Source organism: Mobula birostris, chromosome 2 (genome assembly GCF_030028105.1).
Source record: "Mobula birostris isolate sMobBir1 chromosome 2, sMobBir1.hap1, whole genome shotgun sequence".
In the NCBI taxonomy this organism is placed as follows: domain Eukaryota; kingdom Metazoa; phylum Chordata; class Chondrichthyes; order Myliobatiformes; family Myliobatidae; genus Mobula; species Mobula birostris.
The window spans coordinates 143,899,971-143,920,498 of record NC_092371.1 but is presented as its reverse complement, the minus strand read 5'-3'; the positions used below and the strand labels follow the sequence as shown (position 1 = coordinate 143,920,498).

General features: G+C 38.8%; 1 protein-coding gene across 4 annotated transcripts in view; it reads right to left on the bottom strand.

Annotated features, from left to right (window-relative positions):
- rars2 (arginyl-tRNA synthetase 2, mitochondrial) overlaps positions 1-20,528 on the bottom strand; it is a 63,603-nt gene that overhangs the window by 16,783 nt on the left and 26,292 nt on the right. For all 4 annotated transcript variants that reach the window (XM_072250018.1, XM_072250024.1, XM_072250009.1 and 1 more), the window contains exons 11-19: positions 18,666-18,761; positions 16,647-16,707; positions 14,582-14,658; positions 13,342-13,466; positions 10,832-10,899; positions 8,545-8,654; positions 5,858-5,953; positions 5,250-5,324; positions 2,752-2,815 (exon numbers count right to left, since the gene is read on the bottom strand). In XM_072250018.1, the coding sequence (XP_072106119.1) occupies positions 2,752-2,815; positions 5,250-5,324; positions 5,858-5,953; positions 8,545-8,654; positions 10,832-10,899; positions 13,342-13,466; positions 14,582-14,658; positions 16,647-16,707; positions 18,666-18,761 (772 nt within the window). The remainder of the gene's footprint in view (positions 1-2,751; positions 2,816-5,249; positions 5,325-5,857; positions 5,954-8,544; positions 8,655-10,831; positions 10,900-13,341; positions 13,467-14,581; positions 14,659-16,646; positions 16,708-18,665; positions 18,762-20,528) is intronic.

Here is a 20,528-nt window from a genome sequence, read left to right as displayed (position 1 = left end):
ACACTAAAATATTGGTTAGATACAACCTGTCATGCACAAAGCAATGTAAAAGAGAGTTGAGGGTAGATATAGGACCAATAGACAATGACACTGGGGATATTGTCATGAGAGATGCAGAGATGGCAGATGACACAAAGGTTGGGGGTGTTATGGATAGTGTGGAGGGCTGTCAGAGGTTACAACTGGACATTGATAGGATGCAAAACTGGGCTGAGAAGTGGCAAATGGAGTTCAACCCAGTTAAGTGTGAGGTGGTTCATTTTGGTAGGTCAAATATGATGGCAGAATATAGTATTAATGGTAAGACTCTTGGCAGCGTGGAGAATCAGAGGGATCTTGAGGTCCGAGTCCATAGGACACTCAAAGCTGCTGCGCAGGTTGACTCTGTGATTCAAAAGGCATACGGTGCACTGGTCTTCATCAATCGTGGGGCTGAGTTTAGGAGCTGAGAGGTAATGTTGAGTGAACTCTGCCTTTTCTCCTTGGAGCGATGGAGGATGACAGACAGCTGATAGAGGTGTATAAGATGATGAGAGGCATTGATCGTGTGGATAATCAGAGGCTTTTTCCCAGGGCTGAGATGGCTAGCACGAGAGGGCACAGTTTTAAGGTGCTTGTAAGTAGGTACAGAGGAGATATCAGGAGTAAGTTTTTTTTTACCTAGAGAGCAGTGAGTGCATGGAATGGGCTGCCGGTGACGGTGGTGGAGGCAGATACGATAGGGTCTTTTAAGAGACTCCTGAATAGGTACATGGAGCTTAGTAAAATAGAGGGCTATGGGTAATCCTAGGTAATTTCTAACGTAAAGACATGTTCAGCACAGCTTTCTGGGCCGAAGGGCCTGTATTGTGCTGTAGGTTTTTATGTTTCTATAACTGAATGCGTATTTTGCATCAGTCTTCACAGTGGAAGACATCTGCAGTATACCAGACATTCAAGATTGTCAGGGAAGTGAAGTATGTGCAGTGAAAATTACGGGTAAGAAGGTGGTCAGGAAGCTTAATGGTCTGAGGGTGGATAAATCTCCTGGAAATGATGGAATGGACCCTTGGGTTCTGAAGGAAATAGCTGGAGACACTGCGGAGGCATTAACAACGATCTTTCAAGAATTGATAGGTTCTGGCATTGTACCGAGGTCTGGAAAATTGCAAATGTTACTCCGCTATTTAAGAAGGGTGGAAGGTAACAAAAAGGAAACTACAGACCTGTTAGCCTGACATCAGTGGTTGGGAAATAGTTAGAATCGATTGTTAGGGATGAGATTACGGAATACCTGGAGGCACATGACAACACCAGCCAAAGCCAGCATGGTTTCCTGAAAGGAAAATCCTGCCTGACTAACCTACTGCAATTTTTTGAGGAAATTACAAGGAGGGTAAACAAAGGAGATGCAGTAGATGTGGTGTACTTGGATTTTCAGAAGGCCTTTGACAAGGTGCCGCACATGAGGCTGAGGCTGCTTAGCAAGATAAGAGATCATGGAATTTCAAGGGAGTTACCAGCATGGGTGGAGCATTGACTGATCGGCAGAAAACAGAGAATGGGAATAAAGGGATCTTATTCTGGCTGGCTGCCGGTTACCAGGGGAGCTCCACAGGGGTTGGTGTTGGGACCGCTGCTTTTTCCGATTGGATTTGTGGCTAAATTTGTGAATGATACAAAGATAGGTGGAGGAGCGGGTAGTGTTGAGGAAACAAAGAGCCTGCAGAGAGACTTAGATAGTTTAGGGGAATGGGCACAGAAATGGCAAATGAAGTACAACGTTGGAAAGTGTATGGTCATGCACTTTAGTGGAAGAAATAAACGGGCAGACTATTATTTAGATAGGGAGAGAATACAAAATACATAGATGCAAAGGGACTTGGGAGTTCTTGTGCAAGATACCCTAAAGGTTAACCTCCAAGTTGAGTCAGTTGTGAAGAAAGCGAATGCAATGTTAGCATTCATTTCTAGAGGTATAGAATATAAGAGCAGGGATGTGATGTTGAGGCTCTATAAAGCACTCATGAGACCACACTTGGAGTATTGTGTGCAGTTTTGGGCTCCTTATTTTAGAAAGGATATACTGATATACTGACATTGGAGAAAAGATTCACGAGAATGATTCCAGGAATGAAAGGGTTACTGTATGAAGAACGTCTGACATCTCTTGGGCTGTATTCCCTGGAGTTCAGGAGAATGAGGGGGTATCTCAAAGAAACATTCTGAATGTTAAAAGGCCTGAACAGATTAGATATGGCAAAGTTATTTCCCATGGTAGGAGAGTCCAGGACAAGACAGCACGACTTCAGGATTGAAGGACGTCCATTTAGGACAGAGATGTGGAGAAATTGGGGCGCTGATACTTCTGCACTCACCTCCCACAAAGTCTGAGGGAACATCCCACCAGGCCCTGGGGACTTATCCACCTTTATTTGCTTCAGAGCAGCAAACACCTCCCACTCCAATCTGTATAAGGTCCATGATCTCATTGCTTTTTTCATACTTCTATTAGGAACCTGCGTCTGTCTCTTTGAGCTCCATGCTTAAATGACCACTCTGATCTTCAAGAGGACCAATTTTGTCCCTTGCTTTCCTGTTGTATTGGGTCTTTTAGAGAAAAGCTTATTGCTGGAAGTCGAAGATACCACATCACTTCAAATCATACTGTACATATCTTCCAAGTTTACAGAACAAAATTAATATTTTCATTTTAATGTTCCTAAATAACGTTTTACATTTCTGCTCTACCGATTTGACAATACAACTTACCGTTGCTACTTCTGGCATGCTGCCCTTAATATGCAGAGTTCTGTGAGCTATAGAAGCAAGCCGGCTGCAAAAAGAAAAATACTTCAGCATTTTTATACATTAACAAAACATTCATATAAAAGGCTATTACTCCTAATTTATTTCTTTTTTTATATATATATAAATTACTTCCATGAGCTACTAAGGAAAAAGACAATCATTCTGTTTTTTCTTTTCTAGACTGGTACTTGAACAAGCTGGCTGAAAGATGCTTGGTCACAAATGCTGTTATAAGAGCTCAGGCTTGGGTGCAATATCTCCCAGTCTAAAAGCTCCATCATGCTTGAAGATTAGATGCTGTGAGAATACTGTTCACTGAACCATATCTCAACTCAGCATCTTTTCACAAATGGAGCAGTTAGAAAAACTATATTTACTCTCAATGAAAATATATAATTTTAACCAATGAAGTTGAATTTTAATAATGTATAAAATTGCAATCTTCCATTAGTTAAAACTATTTCTACAACTGCAGTATCAAATGGAATCAAATGTCCTAATGTCAAGCAAAATGCAAACTTGTAGGGAAAGTTTTCTTTTTTTAAACAATAACCCTGCTATTCAAAGAGGCAAACTCAAGTGACAGTCTGGAACAAATCTAAACACCAATTTGAACACATGAAATTCAATCTAAAACATTCAGCTTCTAGTTTATCAGTGTCTCCTGAGATTCAGTGAACTGAGTACATGCAGCATGTTGATCTGTACAATGTACAGTAAGAATATTAATAGTACTATACAATTTAGCTGCTGGCACCTCTGCTGCCAATCAATACGATCTTGTACCTCAGTGCCAGTTTACAACCACTATATCCCTTCATTCTCAAAAGTTTATCAATCTGCCTTGAACTTACACAGTTAACAAGTCCCCGTGGTACTTCTTACTGGTCAAGAATTCCAAACGTGTAATATCCAATGTCCAGGGGGATAAACAACACTATTTATGTTAAACAGTGAGAGGATGCTGGGGGAATTGCATCTCCATGCATGAATTGCAAAAGGTTTGTACAGTCGAAGGTTAAAGGAATGTTGTCATTAATTGGAAATAAATACCAAGGCAGGGAGATCAAAATCAAGAGCAAAGGAAGCTGGGAGGTGATAGAATGGAGGTATATAAAATAGTGAGAGGCTTAGATCGGGATGACAGCCAGGGCTCGTTTCTTATGATTGGAGCATCTAAAGCTAAAAGGCAAAGGTTTAAGGCAAGATGGAGGGAGCTTACAGGCAACTGAGGGCAATACTTCCACAGAAGTGAGAAATTGGTATGAACTGCCAGAGGAGGTGGTGGAGGCAGGAACAGTAACATCTAAGAGTCATTTGGATAGGTACTTGAATGAGCAGAGCATGAGGGTATACAGAATTCATGCAGGCAAGTGGGATTAGTGCAGATAAGGTTGATACTTCACATAGACGTGGGCTGTTTTTATGCAGTACACTTGGTCTGTTGTCATAATTTAAAGAGGTTGACAAGGTGTTCATAACACGAGGAATAGTAGACATTACCTGAAATGGCTAGAGTGTCTTATAAGAAAAGGTTGGACAAACCAAACTCATTTCCTCTGGATTTTAAGAATGAAACATGCTGACTTGATTGAAACATGTTGTAGGATTTTGACAAGGGAGTGTAAAAAGGTTTCCTCTTCTAGGAGAATCTACAACTAGGGGGTCATTCATTTAAGTTGGGGATGAGGTGCAATTTTTCCTTGAGGATGAGGGATCACTGTAAAATTTTCTCAAAAAGGTGGAAGAAGCAGAATATAACTATTTAAGATAAAGGTTTCCATGTACCAGATAAGCAAAATTACTGTGGGATGATGGGAATGCATAATGGAGATAAAGCCATGATCTTATTAAAGAGCAGAGGAGGCTTGTGAGTTCAGGTTGGTCTACTTCAGCTCCTAATTCATGTGTTTATCTGATGCACTACCCTTAGGTTAACAAAATACTTTTCTGAATGGCAATTCCTTTTAACCATTCCTCGATTTTTGAAAAAAAGGAATGCTTTCTTAAACAAATATTCTGCTTAGCTTAAAGTTTGGGCAAAATATATGAGAATTTTGGTGGGCGGTGTGTTATTAGTTATAGCAACAAGTAGATCCATAATTTATCACCTCAGCAGAGAGTCTGTTTGTTATAAATTTAGGAATATCTGTATTTTGTGTCTGACACCTGATTCTAGAAACTGAAGCTCAGAGAAACATATTCCTACAACTACACTGTTAAGTTCAGACACTAATCTTTTTCAGTAACAATTTTGACTGCACCCTCAGCAATCATTTTGTGTAATGATGAAATAAAATGAAATTCAAAGATAATCCGTTGCAACACTAGACCAGTGAATCAAACTTTAGTAAGGATTCCATTCACCCCAATTTTGATTTTCAATAAACACAATGCCACTTTGGAAACTGAAATCTGCTATTTAGGTAAGTCATCAATGATACAGAGAGTACATTTACCTCAGCATTATCAGGTAGTTAACAAGATATCTGGGTTGGAGGTCTTCAGAAACTTGATAAAGAACTTCATCGTACCTTTAAAAGAACACAATTCTGAACCTCTTGTCATTCCATTTCTTAGCACTTTAATATAAAAATTAAATTTTTGTATTACAAACCTGAACATTTGTTTTTGCAATAAATCATTTTAACAAGGCAAATTCGACGTGGCTTTTCAAAAAAAAATTAAAATGTTTTCCAATAATCAGTCAGTGGTTATCAGTCGTTACAACAGACTTGATTATACCCTGAATCATCTTCTGAATTTTTGCTTTGAGTATTTAAAAGTCCAAAATTCTATACTGAGGCTTGGAATTTCTTAGCGTAAAACATAGAATTTGAAGAAGAATTTTTTAAAACTCTTATCAAATTAACAAAATGACAAGGCTTCTATTGGAGACAATACATTTTTACTTCAACTTTAAATTCAGCATAGGTGAAGAATGAAAACAAGATTTTCACTACTGGATAATGGGGAAATGGATTCCTCACAATCACTAAAATTAGGAATTATCCAGTTTATCGAATCCTCAAAAAATAACATAGCTCAGCAGTTACGGGATTGGTACCTGAGGAGATGCTGTAGTAAAGCAATTGCCTGAGGATCTTGTAAATAAGTTGGGTTGAATTGCATAATTTCTCCATTTTCACACTGTCTCTGTAAACTGAATTTATAATTGTCAATATATCAAAGAAAACATCACTGCAGGGCACTTCAGAAATGTAGTCAACATCAAATAGACAGAATTTGGTCTGATTAGTTTAACAAAAGCTCATTCATCATTAGTGTCATTCAATTTACTTTCCAGTTTGCTAATCATTTAACACTGAAAAAATTAGAGATTGAAAACAGGTCAACGACATGTACAGATTTAGAACTTCTCAGCACAGAACTTGTGGAATTTCATGGACTATAAGTAATGTCTCATTCTGGAGGTGCCTCTCTACTATCATTTATCTTTGCAATAGAAGGATATTTAAACTTAATCGTTTTTAACCACATTGTTAGAAATGCTAATGAAAAGGATTATTAAGGAATATATTTTTTCAAGATTCTATTTTATGAAGAAATGTTAATACCTAAAGAAATATGATGAAAGAGAACCTGAAAATCATTACCTCAATCTCATGTGTTTAAGTTTACTGTTGCTGCAGAGTTTTGCTGGGGCTCTGGGATATTTGTTTTGCAAGAAAATTAAATTTTTACCTTTAAGATTTTTGTTCATCACTTCTTGGTCCATGAGCTTTAGTGGAAATATCTCAGGTAGAATTTTGAGCATCTTGCAACTATAGACTTAAGTGCCAAATATCAATTTCCTACAGTTATATATATATATATATATATTATAAAATAATTTTGTTCTTTTCATGACTACTTGAACAACCACAAGAAATTGCAGAGTTGCAGTCATAATTAAGCCCACCATGGAAACTCACCATCCCTCCAGTCTCTGTCTACACTTCATGCTGTCCCAGGAAAGAAGCAAACATAATTAAATACTCCTGCCACCCCAGAGGTTGTCTTTTCTCCCCCTCTTTCTATCAGACAGAAGATATAAAAGCTTGAAGGCATGCACTACCAGGCTTAGCATAGAATAGTACAGCACAGTACAGGCCCTTCGGCCCACATTGTTGTGCCGACCCTCAAACCCTGCCTCCCATATAACCCTCCCCACCTTAAATTCCTCCATATACCTGTCTAGTAGTCTCTTAAATTTCACTAGTGTATCTGCCTCCACCACTGACTCAGGCTGTGTATTCCACTCACCAACCACTCTCTGAGTAAAAAAACATTCCTCTAATATCCCCCTTGAACTTCCCACCCCTTACCTTAAAGCCATGTCCTCTTGTATTGAGCAGTGGTGCCCTGGGGAAGAGGCGCTGGCTTTCTATCTATCTATTCCTCTTAATATCTTGTATACCTCTATCATGTCTCGTCTCATCCTCCTTCTCTCCAAAGAGTAAAGCCCTAGCTCCCTTAATCTCTGATCATAATGCATATTCTCTAAACCAGGCAGCATCCTGGTAAATCTCCTCTGTACCCTTTCCAATGCTTCCACATCCTTCCTATAGTGAGGCGTCCAGAACTAGACGCAGTTGTATGATAAAAATGAACTCTTGACCCCACAATTTACCTAGTCTTGGACCTTGCATCTTATGTTCTATCTGCACTTTGTAATACCATATTTGGCAGAATTATTGCTTTTTCCTTGTACCACCTCAATGTACTTATATTTTGAAATAATCTGCATGCCATTCATAGCATGCAGAACACGTTTCCCACTCTATCTCATTAAACGTCCGAATAATTAAACCAGTTACTCTGTTGGTTCTGAGGTTAATTCTACAGGGCTGTCATTCAACCACAATTTGTCTACCAAATTCATGCATCATTTTTTTAATATTCCTCTAAATTATTTCATGACACATCATCAAATTTGGATAATATTATCTACTATTTATTAATAATGAAAACATTCTAAATAGTTTACATTAAGTATCTGTAGGTGACACCAAAACAACTTTTTAGTATTAACAATGCCAGAACTACCCGTAATGGATTTATTTGTTAACATATTTATTACATTACTTTATAAAAATATATTTGCTCACAGGATGCCAAGTTGCCTCTGACTGTGGCTTTTTAAGCCATTTTCAGGGAGCAGTAAAGAGTTATTGCCATTGTTCTGGAGTCCACACTAGGTACGGACAGCAGCTTCCCTAACCCAAATGAACTCAATGACAACTATGACCTTTCCCTGAGCTTCTCCCCCTCCAGATTTATTTAATTACTTGAATTTGATTTCCCTGGCTGTCATTTTGAGTTGAAATAATGTCTCCAGATCAAGTCCTGGCTTGAAAATAATCATTCTAATATCTTGATTATACCAACTTACAGTTTTTTAGTTCCCTCTGTATCTTCCGAGTGAAATTTCCGGTACTAAGAGTTTTTTAAAAAAAAAATCACATACAAGTTGCACAATGGCATTTAAAAATCTATTTCTGGGTGGTTAGGTGGAGATGTGTCTCTACCAAAGGAGATGTAAGGCACTCCTTCCCTCTGCTAGCCAGCTGGTCAGCTTTGGGCAAGGAGTAGTACTTGCTTAGCCCCTGATCTGATGCCAGGCAGACAATCTCTGAAGGGTATTAATAATGGCTGGCGTCACTGTCAATGAATGATAGGGGCTTGTTTGCCTGATGTTTTAACCATCCTTTTGCCAAAGGTTTTTTTGACTCTTTTGCAGATATGCCTTACCTACACAGCCTGGCATGAGTGTATTGCAGGTACACGCCAGTATCTCCCTGGCTTTGGAGTACACGATCCCAGTCGAATTCATAATCAGATATAAGGGGACCTTTGAAATCCTACAAATTATATATTAAAATGATTTAATCTTCACTTAACTAAGAAACCCAAGTTTAAAAAAAAAATCAGGAAAAACTGAACTTGTGATATACAGTACAAAGGTTTACAAATAATTTAACAAACTTTTTCAATTACTGTATTGTTATTAACTTAAATTAATTGATGAAAACATTAAATTTTGGTTTGCCTCCTGCAGCTTCAAAACACATCCTGTTTATACAATACACAATTTTTAGAGAGAGAAATTGCTGCTGTGTGTTCCCACCACCCAAAGCCTTCCCCTCACCCCATCAACACTATTTCCTTTCACATAACAGAGAAGATTTTCCACGATATTGGTGACCAGTGCAAGAACATACGTTTTCTTATTGATAGTTCATGCTAGGATGTTTAAGACTTTTGCACAGTAATGTAAGCTGCTTCTTTAAAAATATCATTTCCTGCATGGATTGATTTTGATTCGATTTGAAGCACACAGTGGAAAGGCATCCATCTCCACCCTCTCTTTACTTGGTCGTGAAACAGCAATATCTGTAAGATTTTGTTAATATTGGCAAACATTTAGTATACACAGTGCTGTGCAGAAGTCTTAGGCATCCCAGCTATATACATGTGCCTCAGACTTTTCCAGAATCTTTGAAATTTACAACTCAAGATGATAGTGGATAGAAATTAATAGGTTTTTAAGATGATACGGGAATCAACGGGTACAAGATCAATGTAGGTAAGTGGTGCTGAGGTTCAAGATCTGCTCTGGTCTTATTGAATGGCAGAACAGACACAACTGGCCAAATTATCTACTGCTGTCTCAAGTTCTTATGTTCTTGTTTCCTCAAGTAGAGTATGAAGCTACCATGGCAGCATTCAACATTTACATGAAAACAAGACTTAATTGGATTCTTAAGAACCTAACCATTTAACTGGAGGAATTACATGCAATAAGACTGAGTGGTGAGTCATGAACAATGACAAATTTTTTTGCTGTCATTTGTGAAATATTAAATGGGGACTAGATTGCCACCCAAAAAAGTTATTGGGTAGTAATGTCAAGATCGTTACAAGCACGGCATGTGCTAAAACAGGTTAATGTGGCTGCAAAATAGGTCCAAAACAAGGTCAAATGGATACTGATGTGCAATGGTAACGTCCAGGGATAGCCTCAAAAAATCTTATAGCTTTCTTTGCCTATACTATGGTCTTCTACATCATGGAGGTACAGCTGACTTCCTGGGTTGGGAATTTGCTCAGACTGGGCCCAGTGTACATTTAGCCCAAGGGACATACTCCTTTTGATAAGAAGAGAATGCCCCTTATAAAGAGAGCCAAGAGCTCTCCTAAAATTATTCTAGAGAAGAAACCATACGTTGGACAAATGCACAAGCTACTTTTTTTGATTTTTTTTTTTAAAAGTGCAATCGTGAACAATAGCCAGATCAGAAATGCTGATCAAGTCAACTAGTTCCCAAAGAGAACTCTGATAGGCCAGTCAGATGGTTCACTGCTGCTCAGCGATAGAACACAAAAAAAACATATGTACAATTAAGAAACATTAAAAAACAGTAGAAATACTGGAGTCATGATGATCATGATGAGATCTGCTGGAGAGAGACATTTATACACATGCTGACCTTCATAATTCAAAGGGATTGCAGGATAAGGTTGTAGGATGACAAAACGCGGCAGGAGCACTTGGAACTAAAAACTAATCCCTACCGGGAGAAAACAGCACCTGTTCTTTCCCCACTGTTCTCCAGCAGTTTAAGGACTAAGGTCAGCCGGAACATGCAAGAGAGTTCCTAAAGATAAACCTGCTGAAGAAGCAACCATCAGAAACCACTTCCTTAAACCCCGTAAACTTTTGACTGAATCAGGGGGAATTGCCCTAACAGGTATGATTTCTGTAAACTGCTTTGTTGCCAGCAAGGTTTAAAGGGTAATCCTGTTACCTCAATATTTTGCAGGTCAATCAGTTATGAAGTGCAAAAAAAAACTTTTGTAAAGTTAAAGGCAAATCCAGAATACCCAGAGTTAAGGTTTTCTGATATTGGATTTGGCCGTGAAATTTTATTGTTTGGCTTAATAGCAAAAATTACAATCAAAATTTATTAAATATGATAAATTAAGAAGGATCAAAACTGCCGCAATTCAACAAACAGCCCAAACAAACAGTTATTACCTGAACAATAAGTGCAGCAACACCCACTTTCTCTGCCGTAGTCTCAGGATCCTCTAGTTCTTTTGTTGCTTCATAAAAATAAACAATTATATAAATGATCTGTGAGAAAATATTCAGAAATTATATTGGCACAATGAATCATCACCTTAGAAAAATTAACAACAGGCTTACCTTCAACTTGGAAACCAAAAAATCTTTTATGTTAAAATTATAAACTGATCTTTTACAGATTTCCTACAAATATTCAAGTAGGTATGGTCTTTTATTGACTCTACCATGGTTATTATTCAATTATGAATTTATGCCCGCAAAAAAATGTATATGGTGTTATATATGTACTTTGTTAAATTTACTTTGAACTTTGATCCTGTAAACTACTTGCCCTAATTATAATTATTTTATAAATTTTTGGACTTGCACTACCTCTTACTGAAAAACACTAAAGCTTAGGCCATATTCAGTAAGACAACGGAGATACATAACCAGATTAAAACTGGCCTTCTAAATATTTGATATTGACTTAAAATAGTGGATGCGTCATCTGATGTGTAGCAGAAATTTATATGTTTGATCAATATGAATCTGCCTGAAACAGGCCACAAAGACTACAGAAATCCCAAATTAAATCAAGTACTGGAAATACCCAGGAGGATAGACAGGAACTGTGGTGTCAGTGTCTCAGGTCAATGATTAATCAGACGGTTCTGGAACATAATACTTCAGTTCAGAATGCATCACTATTATCTTCATTTAGAAATGTACGGCTAGACATATCTAAAATGCCATTTATAAACTTACTGATGGCACAGCTATTGTTGGTAGAATTTCAGGTGATGAGGTGTCATACAGAAGTGAGACAGAACACTGCTTGAGTGGTTTCGCAATAACAACCTTGCGCTCAACATCCGCAAGCCCCAGGAACTGATTGTGGACTTCAGGAAGGGGAAATCGAAGGCACACACACCAGTCCTCATTGAAGAATCAGGGTGAGCAGTTTCAAGTTCCAGGGTGTCAACATCTCTGAAGATCTATCCTAGGCCCAACATATTGATACAATTGCAAAGAAAGCACGGTAGGGGCTTTATTTTACTAGGAGTTGGGGGAGACTTGGTATGTCACCAAACTTACTTACTGCCTGTTATGCCGCTGGCGTTTAGGGCAGCGATGAAGGTCCTCCATCTCTGGTGGTGTTCAGGGCTCACTTCCGGTTTTCACTACTGTCAGTCATACAAGTCCCGGGTGTCGATTCAGGAATACCGTCACACTCAGGTGTAGAAGGATTCTTCACTGCTGTTTCCGTAACAAATTTTTACTAGCCGGGGACTCAACCCTGAGCTAAAAGCCCAACCCTGGAGGACCGGTGGACAACTCTTAGTCTGTCCTCTGCCTTTCATCTGTTGGGCATGGGTGACCCCACCAAGAGCCAAAGCATAAAGCCCTGACCTCAGCCAACATAGCACTCTGAGCCATTGAGGCACACAAGCTTCCAAACCACGACAAGGTTGTGGTCCTCTTGGTGGTAAGTCAACAAAGACTCTCGCAAATTTCTACAGATGTACCATAGGGAGTATTCTAACTGGCTGCATCACTGTCTGGTATGGAGAGGCCACTGCACAGGATCAGAAAAAGCTGCAGAAAGTTGAAAACTCAGCCAGCTCCATCATGGGCACTAGCCTTCCAGCATCCCGAGGACACCTTACAGAGGCGGTGCCTCAAAAAAGCAGCATCCATCACCCAGATCGCACCATATTCCCATTGCTACCATCAAGGAGGTGGTACAGGAGCATGAAGCCACTCTCTTCAGGAACAGCTTCTTCCTCTCCGCCATCAGATTTTTGAATGGAAATGAACCCATGAACACTACTTCAATATTTTTTTAAACTTAATTTACTATGTAACAAATTTAAAAAAAACACACACACACTTTCCCTTGTTGTAATTTGTAGCTTTTTAAAATTATTATGTATTGCAATGTATTGCTGCTGGAAAACAAATTTCACGACATACGCCAGTGATATTAAAACTGATTCCGATTCAGAAAAGAACATTTGTTTGGATGAGATATAAATCCAAGGTACTGCCAGCTATATTCAGATGGTTATAAAAATCTCCACCCTTCAGAATAATCCTAAGGAGTTCTCAGTAGCCTGTGCCAATTTCTCTCCCAATAAGCTGCACAGGAAGTGACCATCTAGTCATTAACATGATATTGCTGAAGGAATTTGCTGTTTAAAAAAATTCGTTGCCACTGCAGAAACAATACACAATAGCAATCATACATGTTTTCCAATGGTTGTAAAGTGCCTTGGGAATACCCAAAGATTTGACAGATGTATAAGGTTCTCCCATTACAAATAATTCATCAGTAACTACAGAGGTCTCTCTGATAGTTCAGGCAATTTACCAGTGGGCTCCACTCCTGGAAATGGCTGTACTCTTTATCAGGGAAGGAAAAGACCTTAAAAATAAACACATTTTAAAAGTCCATTAACTAGGAGTTATGTACTCACTCTTTGAGGCAGCCATGTTTTGCAGCATTCTGGTGCGAGCTTCATTCAGAACATCTTCTAGAAAAACAACATCTCCTTTCCGAGTCTTCATTCCTTTCACTAACCCAAAGGGTACATGCTGACACCTGGGGGTGGGGAAACACATGACAGTTCAGTTTCCTTAACTTTATTCAACACACAAATTAACAGAGTGTACTGTACATTTGTAAAAGCCTTTGTCACTATCTGGCCACTGTTTCATTTTGCACAAACTCAGTGGGTCAGGCAGCATGTATTGACGGAAATGGATAGTTGATGTTTCAGGTCGAGACCACAGATGCTGCTCGATGATTGAGTTCCTATGCTGCTTCAGATCCCAACGGCTGCAGTTTCTTGTTCAGTCTTGTTTTGTGATTTACTTAACAAATACAATTGATATTTTTACTATAAATTGTTAAAATATAAATATTAAGTCAAACAATTCCTTTAAGATTTTCAATAGAGCAAACTCTAGAGTGTCTTCAATTTATTCCACAAGGCACAAAAATACTTATTTCTTCAAAACTATTTGAGAAGCCATAGAATCTGTATTTTCTCCTTTTATTTATTTTTTGGTTGATCTTCAAGAAACATCTGCCTGAGCCTGCAAGCTAGTGACCTGTGTTAAAGCATTCATTGCAGCTCATCTTGAAATATATATACGTACCAAGAAATTCTAGTCCACCTTAAAGGATGTAATAGAAAATGGCATAAATATATTGAGACAATAACTATTTTGACCATCACATTAGTTTAGTTGCAAGAAAGGCCCAAGACTATGACAATAAGTTTGTTTTTCCACAGGCTGCTAATAGAGAACAGGGAAGCTTGAATTTATAGTATGCAAAAATTCCTTCAACTACCCCTTAAGGAAAAGAGTTCCAAAAACTCACAACATTTACAGAAGAAAATACTTGTGCAAAAACAAGAGATTCTACAGATGCTGGAAATCCAGAATAACACATAAAAAAATACTGGAGGAACGCAGAAGGTCAGGCAGCATCTATGGAGAGGAATAAAGAGCTGATGTTTCAGACAGAGACTCTTCATCAGACTATGAAAGGTCTTGGCCTGAAACATCAGCTCTCTATTCCTCTCGAAAAAACTTGTACTATGTGCATTTGTAATAAGTGACATTCAATTCTGAGAAAGCTGGAACACCTCCACATCCACCTTCACGACCCTTTAGAATTGTTACAATGTGCGTTCTTTCATGACCTACCGTTCTGTCCAGTTAAAGCCCAGGATCTTCAGTGTTTCAAACATTTGCTGAAAATGAGTGCGCTGCTCTTTATCTGTCTGAAGAACACAAGAGCGATCAATATGAAAATTGCACTAATGATTCTCAGAAAAAGCTGCTGGGTACCAAATATGTGCTTTTTTTTCAAACTACTTTCATGGCACTTTCTGGAATAATCAAATTAAAAGAAACCTGCTTCAGATTGTTTAGTAAATTTGCTGAAACAAAGTTGTTCTTGTGTAACATCCCTTCAAAATAAAATTAAGGTCTTGTGAAAAGTATAAAAGAAAGCAACTTTACTACTACAGTTGGGCAGGTAGTGTATACCTGTGTTTTCTTATGAAGCAAAGGGATGTTAACATTAAACCACTAGAGGAAATACATAATTAAATACCACTAGAGGAACATACTTAAACTAATAGGAGCAAGCAGTTTATCTGCACTTCCTTATAAGTTGCAGTCTCAATCCCAAGCGTGGCTCTATGAAAGCACAGAATAAAAGTGAGATGTTTTTCCATGGGGAGAAAGAAGCATCATCTCAGGCTGATTCAGAAAATTATATGAATGCATTGGTGAGAGTCCACCTGACATCAATTAGAAGAGGCACGATGATGACCAGAGAAAGGAAGAGAGCACATGATACAGGGGTTAATGCTGAGACCTATACTTAATTCTGACTTTGGGTAAAATCCATAAACATTCTCCAGTTTCCTCAACATCCCACAGATGTACTGGTAGTTGATTGGCTGCTGTAAAATTACTCCTTTAACTAAAGTGGCAAAAGATCAATTAAAGAGAGAGACAAGTTGTCAGACATGCAAGAATTGGTCACAAGGAGAATATGGAAACAAGAACTGGGAAGCAACGTAATGAGGTGGAATAGAAGTGGCTGGGACAGCTCTGCTGGGTTGAATGCCAATTTTCCTGTGTCAAACAAAAGGCATTTTTTTTTAAACGAAAAGGGATGGAGAAAATTGTGAAAGTTTGCTTGAATATTGCATCTAAATGCATCTAATTCAAATGTAAAATTTATGAATTTATCAATACATTTATCAAAATAATCACACAATGTACTGTGCCAAGAAAATCACATGGATTTATACAGTTTGATTATTTTGCCTACAAAATATTTTATATCAGAGCACAGATTCAACAAAAGATAATTTCACTTCAATTATTATTTTAGTTGAGAGTATACAAACATGGACAAGCCAATTTAATAAAATTTCTGAAGGAAAAAAATGTTCTTGTAGGATTAATGCACGATCAAATCCACTATATATAATCATTACACAGAAAATGCATGAATTCTTATGCAATTTGATAGAAATTCATCTCCGGATACATGTACTAAATGTGTTAGACAATCTGCTCCTGTATATCTTTTTTATAGGCAGAGTATGACTTGAAAGCCCTGCGATGCTACAGATTTAGCACATAGTGAGGCTTTATAAGGCACTGGTCACACCGCACTTGGAGTACTGTGAGCAGTTTTGGGCCTTTTATTTAAGATATAATCTGCTGGCATTGGAGAAGGTCCAGAAGAGGTTCATCGGACTTGATCCTGGGAATGACAGGGTTAATGTATGAAGAGAGTTTGATGCCTCTGGGTCTGTACTCACTGGAGTTTAGAAGACTTAGAGTGGAATATCATTGAAACCCCTAGATAAAGTGGATCTGGAGAGCATGTTTCCTTTTATGGAGGAAGTCTAGGACCAGAGGGCACAGCTTAGAATACAAAGACATCCTCTTAGAACAGAGATGAGGAGGAACCTCTTTAACCAGAGGGTGGCAAATCTACAGGTATTCTTTGTTACAGATGTCTGTGGAGGTAAAGCCATTGGGTATACTTAAAGCAAAGAATGATAGGTTCTTAATTAGTAAAGGAAGACAAGGGAATGGGGTTGAGAGGGATAGTAAATCAGCCACGTAGAGCAGACAATAGGCCAAATAGCCTAATTCTGATCCTATGATATACAGGTCTTTTGCCAACAAGGATGAATTTCTACCTCCTAAGAGCATGTTGTAGCTCGCCTTAGTTACCTACCACATATATCATTTTGTCAAAGTTGTATTTCTCCATTCGATCTGCAGCAGCTGCAATATCCCTGCAAACAAAATCATGAAGTAACAACCATTATTCCCATGGGAGATGCTTCAACGATTCAGCTCACTGATTATCAAGAAGTCTCCTATCAAGTAAACATGCACCATATTTCAAACAATACCGTATACTCAGCTAACTAAATTAGGGAGGTCATGTTGGTCCCAAGCCTGACAGCACAGTCCTGAAATAGACACTCCATGCCAAGATATTATCATGGAGACAGAGGAAGTGGTTGAAGGATGTGCTCTAAGCCTTCTTGAAGAAATGCAACTCCCCACCGTCTCTTTGGAATTCTCTGCCCCATCACTAGTCAAAGTAGAGAATGAGTACTCAGAGTGACATCGAAATGCTCAAACACAAGCTTCAGGAATACAGAGGTCCTGCAAAAGGGGTTGCGCACAGATGCAATACCAATATTGCATTTACCTTCTTTACCATCAACTCAATCTGCAAGTTAACCTTTAGGGAATCCTGCTCGAAGCCTCCCAGGTCCTCTTGCACCTCTTATTTCCAAATTTGCTCCCCATTTAAAAGATAGTCTATGGCTTTATGCCTTCTAAAGTGCATGACCCTACATTATATTCCATCTGCTGCCTCTTTCCCCATTTCTCCTAATTTAAGTCTTTCTGCAGACTCTCTGCATCCCAAGCACTAAATGCCCCTCTGCCTATCTTTGTATTGTCTGCAAACCTGGCTACAAAGTCATCAATTCTGTCATCCAAAGCATTGACATATAACTTGAAAAGAAGCGGCCCCAACACAGGCCCTTGCAGAACATCACGAGTCATCAGCAGCCATCCAGAAAAGGCCCCCTTTATTCCCACTGTTTGTCTCCTGCAGCCAGCCAATCTTCTATCCCTGCTAGTATCTTTCCTGTAATACCATGGGTATTTAGCTTACTTAGCAGTCTTGTGTGCAGCATCTTGTCAAAATCCAAAGTTTCTGAACCTTCTGAAAATCCAAGTTAACAACATCCACTGACTCTCTTTTGTCTATCCTGACAGATTAGTCAGGCAAGATTTTCCCTTAAAGAAACCATGCTGACTTTGGCCTATTTTATCTCCAAATGTCCTGAAACCTCATCCTTAATAATAGACACCAACATCTGAAGTCAGGCTACCTGGCCAATAATTTACTGGCTTTTGTTCCCTTCCCTTCTGAAAGGGAGGAGTAACGTTTGCATTTGTAATTTTCCAGTCCTCCAGAACCATTCTAGAATCTATTGATTCTTGAAAGATCATTGCTGTGGGGGGGGGGGTGATTTTTGGGATCTGTGAGTTTTATTTTTCCTCTATTGTGCCAGGGCGGTGGGAAATTGATGCCTTTTATTTCATGGTCTTTCTGTATTTATTTAATGGCTATCTGGAGAAGACAAACATCAGAGTTGTATTGTGCATAAAAACTTTGACAATAAAATTAATCTTTGAACTGGGCCAAAAGGCCTCTTGATGCGCTATCAATTTCTTCCATGAAATGGTCTTCACAAAAATTTGAAAATAATGAAATGGAAATCAAATATAGATACTGGATATCTAAAAGAAAAACGGAACACTCAAGTGGTCAGGCAGCGTCTGTAGAAGAGCAGATGGAGTTAATGTTTCAGTTCAGAGACTGTCACATCTGGGAAAGAAAGAAAATAAATTGGTTTTAAGTTGCAGAAAGCTTGGGAGAGAGAAGGACTGAATAATGGTGAAACCTTGGATAAGGTGAGGCTAGGATTGCCAAAAGTAAAAGCTCTAAACAAGGTAGGTAGCTGGAGGTAGTTGTAGATTCTAGCATTTTCCCTAAATAGGTCAGGTTAACCGATTAGCAGGTGAACAAAGGAACATACAATGGGAATGTACGGAAAAATATTGGTATGGTCTACTTTATTGCACAATGTCAGGCATCTGGGTAACTATTTTACTTACTAATCTTTTAATTTACTGTAATTAAAGTAAATTTCAATTAAAGGTTTACCTGGTCAAGTAGAGGGACGTCCCATCATTTCGAACCATTTTGGCATAACTGGAGAGATCACCTTTTGGTGAAAGATCAACCACTCCAACTCCATGCCTGTACAAATAAACAGGATGAAACATGTACCACACACAGGAACTCAGCAGGTCAGGCCATCTATGGAAAAGACTAAACAGTTGACATTTTGGGGTAAGACCCTTCATCAGGACTAGAAGGAAAGTGGGGAGATGCCTAAATTAAAAGATGGGGGGTGGAGGGGAAAGAGGTTAACTGGAAAGTGGTGGGGGAAACCAGGTGGGTGGGAAGGGTCAAGGAGTGGCGAAGAAAGGATTTGATAGGAGAGGTGAAATAGGAGAAAGGGAAGGCGGGGACCCAAGGGGAAGTAATAGGCAGGTGAGAAGAAATAAAAGATCAGAGTGGGGAATGGAGGAGGAGAATTTTGTTCACCGGAAGGATAAATTGATATCCATACCATCAGGGTGGAGGATAGCCAGATGGAATACAAGGTGTTGCTCCTCCAACCTGACGGAGAACTCATCATCTTGGCACAAGAGGAGGCCATGGACTGACACAGGTTCCACCCTCAGGGTGGCATCACTGTTTCATTACTTTAATGCAGGAATGAAGAAAATAAAGCTGCCTTTATGTTTGTGTGTGTTGCTGAAGATTCCCGGCATCTGCAGAGTTTCGTGCCCAATGACTACATGCTGCTGGCGTGCAAAGTTGTACCTTAACTTCCCTGCTCTAAATTCTATGTCACAACTAGATTAAGAGTAACATTCTGTTTACCATCTTTACCACAGTATCTATTGTCTATCACATGTCTTTGGAATAATACGCCAAACTCTTTTTGTTTCTCAATACTCCATAGGCTGCTATAATTCATTGTGTTTGTCAGATTTAAAATACATTTCAAATTTCGTCACATTGCTTTGCTCAATCTAAAAGCTGATCAATATCTTTCTATAACCCAAGACTTGTCACAACCCATACCATTACCATTTTTGTAGAGCTTTGCTTGTTAACAAAACACATACTCCATCAACCTTTACTCATTTCATGGCCTGCATTAATATTCATTCACTTTTGAAATGGAAAGTCTCAAAATGGAAGCGTCAATGAGAATAGATGGTTTAGAAGTAGGAGATGTCATTTTCAGTTATTTTGCAAATCTTTTAAAACAGACATAAAGATATGGATTTATGTGGCACCTTCTGCCATCTCATCATCTCATGTAGCAGCTTTTAAAAATGAGAGTTACTGTTGCATGTAGGAAACACAGCAGCTCCCAGTAAGCATGAAGGAACAAAGTGGATGTAACAATCTTAAGGGAGAATGAATGTAATGATGAGTTTAAACAGCCTGCTGAGTACACAGCAGAGGGCTGTAGGTTTTTAAGCAGGGAAGAGGTATTAGCTCATTAAATGGAAAATCGAAAGCTGTTGGTGATAGAAAATGGCTAAGGCATAAGAATCAATAGAGTTCCATGTTGGTGTTTTGGATACATCCCACTTTCAGCCCTCCTTTGCTCTGCAATGTCTTTGAAGGTTTCATTTCCAATAGATCTTTCCCGCTCATAACCTCTTTTCTATTCACTCAATCACAGAGGTGTTTAAGATTAAAAGAGCATAGACAGACAGGTTTTTTTTAAAAAACACAGACAGCGTTAAGTGCCTGAAGTGCATTGCTGGAATTGGTGACTGAGGCTGCCACATTAGAGACATTTGAGAGACAATTATATAGGCACATGGATGAAAGAAAAATGGAGGCCTGTGGGCAATTATAGCAGGGATGGGTCAGATTGAGCTTGCAGTAGGTTGATATAGGTTGGCACAGCATCATGGGCCGAAAGATTAGTACTGT